Source organism: Ciconia boyciana, chromosome 6, assembly GCF_034638445.1.
Source record: "Ciconia boyciana chromosome 6, ASM3463844v1, whole genome shotgun sequence".
Taxonomy (NCBI): Eukaryota; Metazoa; Chordata; class Aves; order Ciconiiformes; family Ciconiidae; genus Ciconia; species Ciconia boyciana.
Genome location: NC_132939.1, coordinates 68384912 through 68399800, shown reverse-complemented (window position 1 = coordinate 68399800; position 14889 = coordinate 68384912). Strand labels below are relative to the sequence as shown.

At 49.5% G+C, this 14889-nt stretch overlaps 1 protein-coding gene across 2 annotated transcripts in view; it reads right to left on the bottom strand.

The window, feature by feature from the left end:
• Window positions 1-14889, bottom strand: part of FERMT2 (FERM domain containing kindlin 2) — a 51586-nt gene that overhangs the window by 17458 nt on the left and 19239 nt on the right. For both annotated transcript variants that reach the window (XM_072863729.1, XM_072863730.1), the window contains exon 3: window positions 2309-2443. In XM_072863729.1, the coding sequence (XP_072719830.1) occupies window positions 2309-2443 (135 nt within the window). The remainder of the gene's footprint in view (window positions 1-2308; window positions 2444-14889) is intronic.

Sequence of the window (14889 nt, the reverse complement as noted above, 5' to 3'; positions counted from 1 at the left end):
CGTGGAGAAGGCCGGGAGCGACTTGCCAGGTACTTATAGCACGTACTTATACTTTGGGAGTTGGACTCAACGATCCTTATGGTCCCTTCAACTTGAGATATTCTAGGATTCTATGATTATAAAAGCAGCAGAAACGTGCTCTGCCCACAGACCGTTATAACGCTGGAGCAGAGCAGTCCGACAAGCACCGGCAATAAACCACCATCGCCATCCACAAACCGCATCCCGAAAGATGCTCTTGCCTCCTCCCCATCCACCCTCGCAGTGTGCCAGCCTCAGCCTTCCCGTGGCTCAAGCAGACAGGGCTGAGCTTTAACTGGACCAACAACAGAAAATCCCACTTCTTGCCCCGAATCGGGCAGGTTTTCCCATGGACATCCCCCCACATCCCTCCGTTTGAGTGCCCGCTCCAGGGGAGCGAAGCTTCCCCTTGGATGTTCTCCTCATCACCTTCTCCAAACATCTGAAACATCTCAGGAGAAGCTTCCCTTAAAAAATTTCCCCGAGGCAGGAAAGTTCCAGTTGAAATAGCTATAAGTTTGGCTAACTTTTAAACAAGTGAATACAGGTCTTCTAATGGAAAGTGTTGGGCAACGTGTACTGCGGGTGTATTGACAGCTCTGCCTACAGTGATTTAAACGGTTTCATTGCCAGGCACAGGGTGCTCAGTGACAAAACATGCCCGTTACATCTACATACACTGAAATAAGCAGATCCCGAAATATTAACTCGTTTTACAGAAGCATTCAGCACGCAGACTAATGTTGGAACAATGCTAGAAACCGTTTATTCAGATTAAAAACATGACTTTTAACTAATGGCACCTAAACATGGCAGGTAGCTGCGGTAATTAAACCTGCAGCGAAAGTAATTTCATTCACAAGGAAAGAAAAACCAGCACGCCATTGCAAAGTGACTTGCTGAAAGACCGATTAATAAAAAAATTAATAATTTTTCTTTTGCACATTTCCCCCAAAGCAAGCCAAGTATTTCCTATTAATCTAACGGAGATGCTCTCTGTCAACACTGACTTTTGGAAAGGCTAATTACTGCTTTTCAAGATGAAAATACCAAAGGAAAATGAAAATTGACTGGAGCCTTGCCCGACGCAGGGAAAACTCCCTGAGCCAGGAGTGAGAGAGGACTACCCCAGAAGTATTTCTGAGAGGAGAAAGAGCGAGACCGGAGCAAAAGAAGGATTATCTTCCCCTTGCTACAGACCCGTGCTGATGGTTTGCTGCGGAGCCCGTGGTGCACATCACTTCGGCACAGCAGCTCCAGGGCATCATCGCCCTCGCCCGTGCCCTGTGCAGCCAAAACCTTTCTGCTTGCGAGCCCAGAGCCACCGGTGGCATTAACCACACTGCATGACCTTCACTGGTCCTTCAGTTAATTTAAGACCAATTAATACAAATTTACTGAGTTCCACGGTATTTTTTTTAATTAAAGCTGCCCTGCTTCCCTCTCATCGCTGGATTTGAAACCAAGAGCTTTGGCAGCCAGACACGTCTCGCCCGCCCAGCAGCGCGTATCGCTGCAGCTTTCTCCGTGAGTCCACTTGGGCTAAAGTGCTCCCACTTGGCCGACTTTATGGTTTAAGCTCCTGCCATTTGCCTTCAAACACCAGACCTCCAGCAGCCGTGGAGCAGAGCCGAGAAACCCCTCTGCTTGCAAACACCTCCCTGCATCAATCTGCTGCCTGAGGCAAGGGACGTTACACCAGCAGCGATGTTACTCCCTTAGCAATTCTCTTCGTAGCTCTGCTCGGGTTCTGTAAGCCAGACCGGCAAACTAACCCCCCAGCAATAACAGAGGGGTTTTTTAGCATTACGATCTATAGCTACGCCCTTAACGTAGAGGAACACTAATGCAATTAATAAAATACTGGTTTTGCTGGGCTATAAATAAGGAATAGAACAGTGGCACTGTCTAAAACACACCTGGAATTTGACATTAGGAACGATTTTCCATTTAACTCCTTTCTTAATAGGGTAAGAAAACCTTTCAGTAACACAATCTGAGCGTTAAAGTGGTCACACTTGGTTTCTGTTTTATTTTATAAAGCCTGGTGTTGTTCTGCTCCCCTGTATGCGTGACAGCTTCAGGCATGCATCTGTGTGACCGCGACCGAGTGCTGCAGCCCTGGATCATTTGTGGAATTTATTTGGGGTCCGTTTCTTGCACAGACCTTAAGGAATTAGGTCAGACCGATACCGCTATGTCATTTTCCCCCCCATTTTATTATCTGCTTGCCTCCTGCCGACCCCTTCCCCGCAAGCCCGTCCTCACAAAGCAAGCCCCGGCTCACCGGACCCCGGCGTGATCAGCGGACCCTCCAGCTCGAAGGCATCGTCTTCACATTGATCGTCCAACTTCTTCTTTTTTTTCTTGGACGGATCTCTGGGTTTTCTCAAAAGGGAGAGCTCTTCTGGATGCCTGATGTCTGGGGAGAAAAGGGACCACTTTTACAAAGGCAGGATGGAAAAAAAGGGGAAAAAAAGAATATCTTTCTTTTAGGAACAACATCCAACAACGTGCAATGTCTCCCTTGTCAGATTTTCCTGCTTTGGAATGGTTAAAAATCAAGTTGAGAACATTTTTCCTGCAAGCCTGTCGGAAGCAAGCGGCGTCCTTGGCTGGAGAGGTAACCTAGCATTGGGGTAAAATGCAGAATTTCCCAGGCACGGCCCCTCAAATGCAAATACAAGCACTGCTACACCCTGCGACAGAGCCTAGTACCATTCCCACCCCTTATCTTAAATATAAATAATATAAATAAATATAAATAGAAACAATTTATTTCTATTAATCAGCATGTAACCCCCTATTTAGGCACCTAGGTAACAGGCCAGGTACTCTCACTTCCATAGGAGCAATTCAAGAGTTAAGCCATTTATTTCTATATCAGACTGGAAATTTTAGAGCCCATATTTAAGGCACCCACTTTTTAAAGAGATCTTGGCCAAACTGTTTCCTTTTCACAGCAAATCTCTCCCATTTCCCTGCCCAGAACCAGCCTGAATAACTTAAAAACCATGTTATTTAAAAAGAAGAGCATCACAGCGTGTTTGTGTTTTAAGCCATGGGAGCACGGGGGGCTAATGAAAAAGAGAAATTTAAGGCTATTTCCCACTAAGGTGGTATTTTGGGTTTGCTTCCACCTGCTGCAGTTGCTTCCAAGAGGGAAGGAGCTTTCCGGAAAAGCAGAGCCCACCATCCATCGTACCCCCAAAACCACCGAGGGACCAGAGGGGAGCCCAGAGTCCCTCGCCGGCACTGCAAAAACCAAGAGGGGAGAAAAAAACCTCCATCTACTCTAAACTGTCCTCGGTCGATGTGTGGGAACTGACCTGGAAAAGCATTCACCTGGGCACGAGGCCATCCTCTGGCAACGCTGAAAGGCTGCAAAAAGGTTGGAGAGCTCTGAAATACAGCTTGAATTGGAAAAAAGGAGATTATGGGTCATGCTTGAGCCTGGAAGGAAGAGTTGCAGAGCTCTCCTCTGCAGCTGGTTGTCCACGGTCAAGCCCCTGTGTTGTTTCTAGCTCTGTTTTTTGCATATATCGCCCAAAAATGCTCAGCTGCACGGAGCTGCGCAAAGCTTTGCCTTCGGGATGCCCTAAGGAAAACAGCCCCGGGTCCCATCCCCGCTGCACGGGGAAGCCTGCAGCTGTAGCTGCAGGGGAGGGCAGGAGACAGAGGAGAGGGAGCCGGCTGCACTGCAGCCAGGCTGTATTTTCCCACCAAGAGGAATGCTGAACGAGGCAATAAGTCATTATCCTAACGAGGAGAGGTTACAGGGTTCGTATCTCAACCTGGCCCCATGCAGCCGCCACCGCGCTGGCAGCAGTGGGACTTTGCTGGACGCTCCCAGCCGCGAGAATATCATTAATAAATATAATTAAAACCTGGAATCTGGTCCCCAGCACGTGACCCAAGCGGGACACATCCCCACGGCAGATGTGTCTGCCCCGACTCACTTTTTTTTTTTTAAATTTATTAAAGCACGGCTTCCCTGACAGGTCACATCCCTGGGCTTCGTCTCCCTCTCTGCAGGCACGGCTGTCCCCTCCCGTCCCCACCGTGACAGCCTCCCTGCGATGCTATTTGAAATAACAACCTGGGCTTTTCCCTTTTTATTTCTGCTATTTTAAACCACAGCCTGTGCACCATCACCGCCGTGGCCTGTCACATTTGAGGGACTGGATTTTAGGTGACTTCCAGGGATGGACCCTGCTAGCCCCGGCGTTCCCGAATCCAGAGGTTGGGCACCTCTGGATTTAACCATCTCTCATGTCGCAGGTCTCCCATCCCAAACCATCATCTGGAACAGCTTTAATTTAAGCTTTATTTTTATATATATATATATATGTAGTATTTATATATTTTATTTATTTATAGATATAAAAGCTTTATTTAAGCTTTAACTTAACACTGATTTATTATTACTACGTACACACTATCATGCTAAACTCCATCCCTGCACCCACTAACCCACAGTTAGTTTCACTGCACAACTTTTTGACCATTTCTAGCAATAAATACCTAGCGTACAAACGCAGACAGCTATTCGCCTTCCCATTTATCACAGCCAGCTTACCTCATGAAGAAAAAATCTGCTGGGACAACCAGGGTCATGCGTAAGGGACAACACGCAGCGCAGCCGAAAATGAGGAGTTCCCTTGCTATTTTGCTAGCAAGGTTTATACTCTGATGTTTATTTATGGTGCATTAGCAACTGATACAGCCTCTCAGCTGAAACCATTCAGAGAGGCCAAGAGAAGGGCTCCGGGCCAAGCTCGGCTCCTGCAAGCAATCTGTTGGAGACGGCCCAAAGCTTGACCATCTGATTTCAAAGTGACTTTTTTAGTCCCTCAGTTGTTCGTGACGCTATCGTCGGATTACAAAGGATACGGGCAAGTTTTCAGCAGCTGCTTCGAAACGGCACGTGGCCGCGGGGCACGGCAAAGGCGGCGGCATCCTTGCGATGCCAGAGCATCCCTGCTCCCCTGCAGCCCAGCACGCTTCCCATTGATAAGCTGCAAACGTCTCCCGAACAGCGGTCCGCTGGCCATACCATCGTTCTCCGAGCCTTTACAAACTCACTGAAGCCCACTGAGGGTTGCAGGGGAAACTAAAAATGAAGCCCACCATGCTAAAAAGCAGAAAAGCAGCAAAAGAGCGACGTTGTTTTTATTTCCCACCCCAGGATTAGAGAAAAAGCGAGAAGCAACTTTGCACGTTTTCTGGCTGCATGTTTCAATCTTTCAGTAAACTGCTGGTGAAAAAAATGTTTGCTGCTGCTTATGATTAATAAGCGTACACAGGGTCTTAAAGCGTGTTTTGAACAGAGCCGGGCTTGGCAAACATGGTGTTTAGTTACTGTAGCTAAAGCAGAGCCTATCCCAGGGTATAAGGGCTTGCAGATGGTAGGACTCCAGTTAACTGGAAACTGGGACAAGGAACCGCTCCAGAGCAGCAGCCCCTGTTTTCTGGCCATAAGAGCAAGAGAAAGATCCTTAAAATATCCAAGTGGCACAAAAAATTAAAGTCCTTTATATAGGCTTGGGCTTTTGACTAAGTCCCGCTGCACCTGGAGGAGCCCATTTGCTGGAGCTGTTCACCTGGGGTAAAACATCTCCCCAGGGTTTGACTTCAGCCCCAAACTCCCACTCAAAACCCTTCGTTAACTATTTCATCCATGTTCTCCAGCTGAAGCCATACGGCTCCTGCCAGAGGTCACTCTGAAGGAAAAAGGGTCAGTGAAATGTGGGTGGACGAGGAGAAGTGACCTTCCGAACAAGGCTGATGGGTTGGCTCTTCAACTGATGCGTTGGTGGGGGCTGTGTTTGCTTTAGAAGAGACTCCTTGTCTGTACACACGAGACAGATGGCACTGGCAACGTCTACTAGAATTTACTGTAAATGATCCTTTTAGCATTTTATTTCTGTTTATTGCATAAGCGTGTGAAAACCCAGCTATCCAGCCTCTTACCGAGCATCCCCGGCATTGCTGGTGGCAGCTGCCAGCAGAAACCATCTGTGACGATATGCGGCGTGCTCCGTATGGAGGGGACAGCGCCAACCAAAATCTGGTCCAAAACCATTTTTCAGCTGGATCCCACCAGGAACCGTTTGTATTTTGACATCTCCTCCAGCCCACGCTGGACCAGCTGCAGCCACGGCTGAGCCCTAACATTGCTGCAGCTCCACGTCCACGTCCCAGCAGAAGGGCTTCATCAAACTTAGGGGATTTGTTGCCCAGCGAGGTGGGAGATGCCCCATCCCTGGAAACGTTCCAGGTCCGGCTGGACGGGGCTCTGAGCGACCTGATCTGGTTGAAGATGTCCCTGCTCATGGCAGGGGCTTGGACTCGGTGACCTGTAAAGGTCCCTTCCGACCCCAACCATTCTGTGATTCTATGATTTTACCAAGTGAGGGAAATGCCCTTTGGCGAGAGGAGCAGACGTATATGCATTTCATAGGCAGCATTTCAAAAATGCGACCGGGAAGGCGGCTTTCAACCTCCAAGAAAAATTTTTCCAACTGTTGCATGAAGCCATTTCACTCCCTACAGCATCTTCTTTTCCATCTGCCTGCAACAGCCTACTTGCGCCTGTGCTGTGTCCCGCTGAAGACAAATCCATGGCCTTTTTTTCCCCGTGTAACCCCTCCTTTCTCGCCCACCCCTGCACAGCTCAGCTGTGCCCATTTATCTCCCACCCAGAGACGAAAAGCAGAGCTGGGCTGAAACCTTCCTTCTTCACAGGACACCGCACCCACTGCACCCAGAAAACTGGCTTTAAAGAAAAATATCCACCTTGCAGGGTGTAAAATTCACGATTTATGCTCTTTTGCATTGAATCCACCAAGTAAATCTTGCAGCTGCCGCACCTTTAACCACCAAGGTGTATCGCGATGGGAAAGCCGCTGTGGTCAGAGACGGGACCGAAATCCACGTGTCTTGCCATGGAAGAAGGGGTGGCAGAGAAGGACCTGGGGGTGTTGGCTGACAGCCGGCTGAATATGAGCCAGCAGTGTGCCCAGGTGGCCAAGAAGGCCAATGGCATCCTGGCTTGTATCAGGAACAGCGTGGCCAGCAGGACTGGGGCAGTGATCGTCCCCTGTACTGGGCACTGGTGAGGCCGCACCTCGAATGCTGTGTTCAGTGTTGGGCCCCTCACTCCAAGAGAGACATTGGGGGGCTGGAGTGTGTCCAGAGAAGGGCAACGGAGCTGGGGAAGGGTCTGGAGCACAAGGCTGATGGGGAGCGGCTGGGGGACCTGGGGCTGTTCAGCCTGGAGAAAAGGAGGCTGAGGGGAGACCTCATCGCTCTCTACAACTGCCTGAAAGGAGGCTGGAGAGAGGTGGGGTCGGTCTCTTCTCCCAGGTCACAAGTGATGGGACGAGAGGAAATGGCCTCAAGTTGCGCCAGGGGAGGTTTAGACTGGATATTAGGAAATTTTACTTCACTGAAAGCGTTGTCAAGCACTGGAACAGGCTGCCCAGGGAAGGGGTTGAGTCGCCATCCCTGGAGGTATTTAAAAGCCGTTTGGCTGAGGTGCTTAGGGACATGGTGTAGTGGTGGGCTTGGCAGTGTCAGGTTTACGGTTGGACTCGATGATCTTAAAGGTCTTTTCCAACCTATACGATTCTGTGATTCTGTGGTTTTGCTGCTCTGTCCCCATCCAAGACGCAGGGTCCCCAGAGCCTACAGGCAGCACGCCAAGGGGTCGGGGGACACACAGCAACGATTTGGGTGCTCCGAGGGATGGGCCCGCGCTCCCACGAGAAATCAGATTTGCACTTTCTCGCAACATGGCATCATCAACTGGAAGCGCTGTCTGAGGATGTACTGACTTCCCCAAAATTTAAAATTATGGGAAATCACACTACTTTCAATATTCAGTTTTGATAAATGAGAAAAACTAACTCTCCAAAGAAGCTCTTAGCATCCATTTTTCCACCCAATTTCTGACTCCCTTAAAAGGCCAGAGAGCTGGTTCGCTTGGTGAGCTCTCGAAGCATAAAAACTCCATAATTTTACTTGTAGCACAGACAGCATTTAGGGGTAATCCTCTCTTTAATGCTGATCCAGTCACTCTCCGTAAGGAAATGTGTTTTGAAGTGGGATATTTCTGCACTGGGTCACCGCTGTCTCGAAGCAATGACTCATAAAAATTACAGCCTTTGCGCATCGACATGACGATTCGTAGAAAAATGAGACCCCAAACCCCATTTCTCTCCCATTTCAGACTTAAAAAAGAAAAATAAGTATTTTTCTTTGGAATGAGTGAATTCTATGGATCGTGTTTCAGGGTGTAAGTTTACAGAATTAAGTATCCGACTTATCTTCAACATAAGTTAACTTGAGATAAAGTTTTGCAAAACAGACCAGAGGGAAAAAAAAAGAAAAAAGACACATATAACTTTTGAAGTGTCTGGAGATAAGACTGGGGTTGTACCGGACGCCGGGCAGTATCTGATGGCGGAGCAGGTCCTCACCCCCTTAGCACAGTTTACCAGGTTTGTACACCCGCCTACATTCAGAACATTTTATTATGGGTTCTTCAGCTGCCTGGTTGCTTAAATATGTATTTGGGTAAAAGCCAAGTTCTCCACTTGCTGCCCCAGGCCATGACGCTATGTCAGGACACCCCGCAAAGCCTCCTGAGATGCCCAACGAGTGCCACGGGTGCAGACCGAACTGGGGCTGACCCTGGCAGGGGCTTTGCCAGAGCCTTCCCAAATTCAGCGGGGAAAACCCAAGTGCCTGTTGACTTATTGACTTGCCGTCGGAGCAATGATCTCCAAAACCAGCCAAAAAATGAGGTCAGTGGGGTTTGCAGGAGCGCGACCGCTGCTCGCAAATGCCGTCTGCACGAGTGGTACCCAGAGCCGAAATCAGGCACCATCGGCTGGGAGGGACCCAGGAGGAAGAGGAGGAGGAGGCAGCCAGCGGCAATGGAGCCAAGCTGAGAGACAGAGTCAACAAATGCTCAATGTTTGGATGGTTTTTTCCGCAAGTGGGATGAAATCCCCGGACTCCAGTTATCCGGATGCCTCTCAGAGCACAGACAGCACTTCGAGCCTTGCCCCCGAAGTGTCTGAACTGCAGCTAAAGTCAAATTACACTCAATTAAATTAAGAACCACAAAGAAGAGAAAAAATCCACTTACGCCCTCTGCATCGGACTACAAAGAGCAATCGGAATAATCTTAAGGAAGGTGGTGGCATTGGGTTTGCCAGCATGTCCGAATGTCTTCAGGATGAAAGTCTATTTAAAGGGTTTCTGTCAACAGCGGAGTAAGGATTAAAAAATTCACTGACTCACGCGGTGACATACAACCTGATGCTACTCAACAGGCAGAACAGGGACTGGGGTGGGGAGAGGGGAGAAAGGGGAATATTTTTTTCCATTTCAGTCACTTTGCAATTAAATCTCGTTATTTCCCTTACAGTCCAGTTTCTGGTGTTCGTCTGGATCCTATGCAGCAGCTGCAGCTCAATACAGGCGACCAATAAAAGAGGAAAATAGCGAAATGAAGAAGTTGGCAGCGGTACACTTGGGCCTCGCAATTTAAAAAGCTGAGTACATTGCAATTTGGCCGACTCTCTAAATGGTAAGATTTCCTTCCACACCCATCCCCTAGACATATTTAGAAATAGCTGCGCTACTGCCAAACCTCTCTGCTCGTGGCAGCGAAAGGCAGCAAACTCTTCCTCGGTATTTCACCGTGTCTGTCTCCGCGCCGGTACACGAACGCCGTCTCCAAGCATCTTCACGGTGGTACTGAGCATCCGGAGACTGTATCATGAGATGCTGGTGTCACCCCCTGAATATCCCCCGAGATGCTCACGTGCATCTGCCAGGACTCTGTTTTGGCCCCACTATTTTAGGAAAAATGCTACTTTATTTTCCAGCGGGGCATGAAGGAAGAAAAAAAGGTTTAAAGAGCTTTGCAATGGGGGTTTGCAATGGCGAGGAGTAACTCCAGACAGCTTTGCCTCCTGGAAAGCAGCCGTGCCGGGGCTGCGGCTCTGCGGGCTAACGGGCACAGGCAGAGCCCTGGGAACTCTGTGCATCTTGGAGTACCAAAGGGTTTCAGTTTTGCAAAAAAAAAAAAAAACCCAAAACAAAAAACAACACAGCAGCTTTTTATAGCATTTTTTTTGGCAACTGAGGGCGTGGAAATATTACAAATACTTCAGAAGTCAGAGGACGTTCTGTACTGGTGCGGAGACCATTTATAAAGAAAAAAAAAAAAAAGGTAGGGTCATATTCGGCGTCTAGACTGCTGGACAGTGTTGCCTTGCTCGGGCTGGGCTTGCATCACGCCGCTCCCAAATGCCACTGTCACCTCGTCTCGGGTTGCATTCGGTGGCTGGAGGCCGAAGCACGGAAGACTGGCTATCGCCTTCCCATCAGTCACACAGCCTCGGGCACCTTGTCATTTTGGGGCAGGGAGAGGCGAAGGGAAGCAGCCCATCACCCTCACGGGACTCTCCGCACCCCATCCCTCCTCCCCTGGCCCCGCAAGCTCCCCGGGATGGGACCAGCCTCACCCGATGCAAGAGGGGTCCCAATTTCCCGGCGTCCCTCGCCCCCGGGGAGCTGGGGACCGGAGTGAGACGGGATGTGGGCATGGAAACTGCCGCTGCTCGACACAGGATGCTCCGCAGACTTCGTTTTCCACAACAGGTGATTAATTCACACAAAGCTCTTTGAGGATTACGAGGCAGGAGCTGGGTGTGATGCCCTACCAGCCTCTGGGGGGAAAAAAAAAAGACCTGAAGGGAATTTCTTCATCTTGCACAGCCTCAGGGCGGGTAAGGGAAGGAGTAGTAATGAATTCTGGAGCACTTCCTCCCAGAGTTGCCTCCTCCCTGCTCCGGCACCATGTCCTCCTCCCAGTGCTCCCAGTTCCCACCAGCACCAACTGCAATGATCTCTGCTCCTCTGCTCAGGCTGGAAGCTTCTACCCCATCACAGCATCTCCCCTCGCCCCGTGCCTCATCAACATACGCTGTTTCCCCCCTGAGAAGCAGCATCGCCGGGGCAGGAAACGCCGAGGCATGGGAAAAAACCTTCACGCTTGCATCTCGCCGTTTGCTTTTCCTCTCCCACGTGCCCGCGCAGCAGCAGCGGATCCTGCCTGGAGTCCCTCGCTGCTCCCAGGACGCGTGGAAAAAAAATACAGGCAGCAGCAGGAGAAAGGGGATGCTGTAAAGAAGCAGCTCAAGGGCGTGAGCAAATGCAAGGCGTTCGCTGTCCTGGAATCAAATGAAGCCGTTGTGGAGGAAAAGAGGATTTTTCTGCTCGTTGTTACGTAGGATGATGGGTTAGCGGGAGCTTTGCAATGCAGCCACATCTCCTAGCTCCCCAAACCCCACTTCCCAAGGAGGATACTCCCACCCACCCCAATAAAGTGTTGATTGCAGCCACATCAAATTGCATTTGTGTATTTGATGGGCTGTCTGCTGGGCAGAAATATCTCCCTGGTGGGACGACGAGAGGAGGGGGGCACGTGGGAGCCCCGCAGGCAGCACCCCACCCCAACCTCCGCACCCCGCTGCCGCTCAGGCAGGCAGCACAAACCCCTGCTGCTCCAAAAAAAAAAAAAAAAAAGTGAAGTTTTACTTTCTCTTTCTCTGGTCTTTAATTGCAGATCAAAGCTGGCCCTTCAGGCCGGTGCCGCCTGCCAGCAGCTGCTCCCGGGCAGGCTTCCAGGCCACCCTTCGGTGAGGGCTGCCCATCCCATCCACCGCCCTGCTCCTCTCCTCCTGCCTGCTCCTGCCTGCTCCTACTGCAGGCAGGGTCAATCCGTGCCGTTAACCCTCCCGACCGGTTGCTGTGGGAATTGAGAGGCTGCAACCCAGCGACTGGGAATGAGATTGGGTTTTTTTCCGGCTTCGCACGACCTCCAAGAAAGCTGAGGGATGTGTGAGTGGCTCCAGCGTCTTCCCACAGCCACCTCCGGGCTGCCCCCGGGGAGCCCCAGCCCCTTTGCAATAACTTCACTCTGCACAAGAACAGAGATTTTTCTTTAAAAAGCAACCACATACTGCAACGGTGACACCTCTGGGTACCGTTTAAAGGGAATAGAAGAAAAGGCACAACCCCAAATAATTCACCCAAGTGTGGTCCTGCTTTGCGTATAGAGGATTTTATAAATGCAACCAGCCAGAGTCCCGGCAACGTGAGGAATTACTTAAATTACTCATTAATCATGCCATATGCTAAAATTACTGAAGTGTGTAATTAAATGGTCCGGGGGCAAAGACAGCAAACAGTTATAGCTAAAATATGAGCAACTCACAAGCACAGTTCTGTCAGCTGGACAATGGTCCAGGCCACGCCGGACCCTAACTTTATAAATCAAGGGATTTGCAGAGACAAGAGCTATGCTGCTAGAGCAGGGACTACTTCCTTCCCTTTCTGCCTTGAAATATCTACTCAGTTTTCCTTGGGGAGACAATTAGCGTGATTAATATGGGGTACGAGTGCTCTCTGCAGCCAACCTGTGCAGAGATGCTGCAGAGGGCAGGAAAAGGTAACGGAGAAAAATGGAGCAGCATAAACACTAACGTAGGGGGAAAAAAAAAAGGGGGGGGGAAACAGGCGGGTTGGGAAAGTGTTATAGCATGGTCTGCAACCCCAAGAGAGGGTTGTGTTGGAGGAAAAGGAAAATGCAAGGTCCCCGGGCTGCCGCAGGGAGCCAGGACGACCCCACCACCCTACAGCCCCTCTAATTTTTGGCAAGCCGCCGCGGGCACCGAGGTGCGGGCAGATATTCCCCATGCCTTCCAGGAACGAAACACCCTGTGCAAATTCAGCATGACACCCCTGGGATGATTTTGCACGCCAGAAAGCAGCAGGCCCTCTCGCCCGGCAAGCGCGTGACCTCCCGGCCGAGATTAGCTGCTGCCTCCGTCAGTGCTCGACGCCGGGACCCCGCGCTTGAGGACATGTCTGACCCACGGCACAGCACCAAGGTCACACACAGAGGAAGAAAGGACAGGCCGTGACCGGGATTTGCATGGAGCCATTTGGTGTTTGCCCCAGGGAGCTCTTGGTTCCTATATATTAGATATATATATAAAAAAATAAATAAATACGAATATATATATATATGTCATGCCACTGGGAAGCTCTTCCCTGGACTGCAGAGGTATTTGGACACCTATATAATATAGCTATAATAGCTGTATTTGGGCACCTATTATATTTATGATATAAATCTATGTATAATAGGTGTCCAAATACACCTATTCTATATACACCTATGTATAACAGGTGCCCAAATACACCTGTTATATATACACCTATGTATAATAGGTGTCCAAACACACCTGTTATATATACACCTATGTATAATAGGTACCCAAATACACCTGTTATATATCCACCTATGTATTACACGTGCCCAAATACACCTATTAGATCTATATCTAATACACCTATTATATCTATATAAATACACCTATTATATCTGTATCATATAGGTGTCCAAATACCTCTGCGATCCAGGGAAGAGCTTCCCAGCCCCTCCAGCTCCAGCATCGCACCTCTCCGCATCCCAGTCCCCCCTTCCCTCGAGCTGATGTTGAGCCGATGTGGCCGTCTTCTCCGTAGCTCTGCCGAACATCTGGCTCCCGGTAAACACAAAGACCAGGGCTAAACGAGATTTAATCGCTGTATTCAGCCATGAGGTTTCCATCCATCCTCAAACAGCTCAGGCTGGTAAGAGGCACTAAAAGGAGAGTGAAGTTTCCAGCAAAAAGCCCGCTTTCCCCAAAATCAGGAACCTTTATTTCAGCACGCCAGATGCCATGGAAGGAAAGTCAGAACCACCCTCGACAGATGTGTCCCCTCTGCTTGCTGCAGAGAGCTCCTACCACAGCTGGGCTGCAGCTATCCGAGCGGCTTTTTCCCCTTCCACATCTTTAAATATTAGCATTATTCTGCTGATTTGTTCATAAATACGCTGAGAGCCCTCGAGTTGAATAAATAGCTGCTTCAGGCCCATGTAAGGTTCTGACTGCTCTGTGGCGTCAGTGAAAGATCTCTTGTTACGTGATTAACTGTATCAGAATTTCCTGATGTGACTCACTGCTAGAAAGATTCATCAGCAACCAAGCGGATGCCTGTGACCTCTCTGTCTAGCACGGCACTAAAAACGGCAATCGGAGACAGGGGAGAAGCAAAATCGACTGGGAAATAATGCTGGCTAAGCCTTTTCTATTTTAAGGAGAAATTGCCCAATATTTATATTTAAAAAAAAAAAAGAAACCAGGAAAAAATAGCAAAGATTTGTAATTGGCTATATATACCAACCTAACCGCAGATGCGCTGGAGGCCATGCTGTAACACCGCACGTACGGCTGAGCTCTTCCTGCCGCACGAAACAACTGGGTCAGCCAAGAGTAACCCTAGCTGCTTTTTGAGAGTAGAAATAGATTTACTACGGCCGAGGTCAGGTTGCAGGCTCCTTTTGGAGGGGAGCAACTGGGAAGGACATCGGTATGGAGCCCACGCCGAGCACTTTGAGTTCCTCGGAGCGGAGTTACCATCTCTTGGGGTTTTTTTTTGGGGGGGGGGGAAAGAAGCACCAGCTTCTGGGATGAGAAATTTGTGAAGATGGGTAAAAAGTGATGCATAAAAGCAGCAGCCTGAGACATGCCCTGTGTACCTGGTAGGAAATGATCCACCCTTTCTTCCCAGGCTTCTTCTCAACAAGGGAAAGGAGCGTGAAGAGAAGTTGGGGAAGAAAGAGGGAGACTCGGTTCTTTCCCTTCACCAGACAGTTTTAGAGCGAAGCATCATCACTTAATCTCTAATATGATTTTCCACTGGAAGAGAACCCTCGGAGCTGGCAGGTTTCCTATT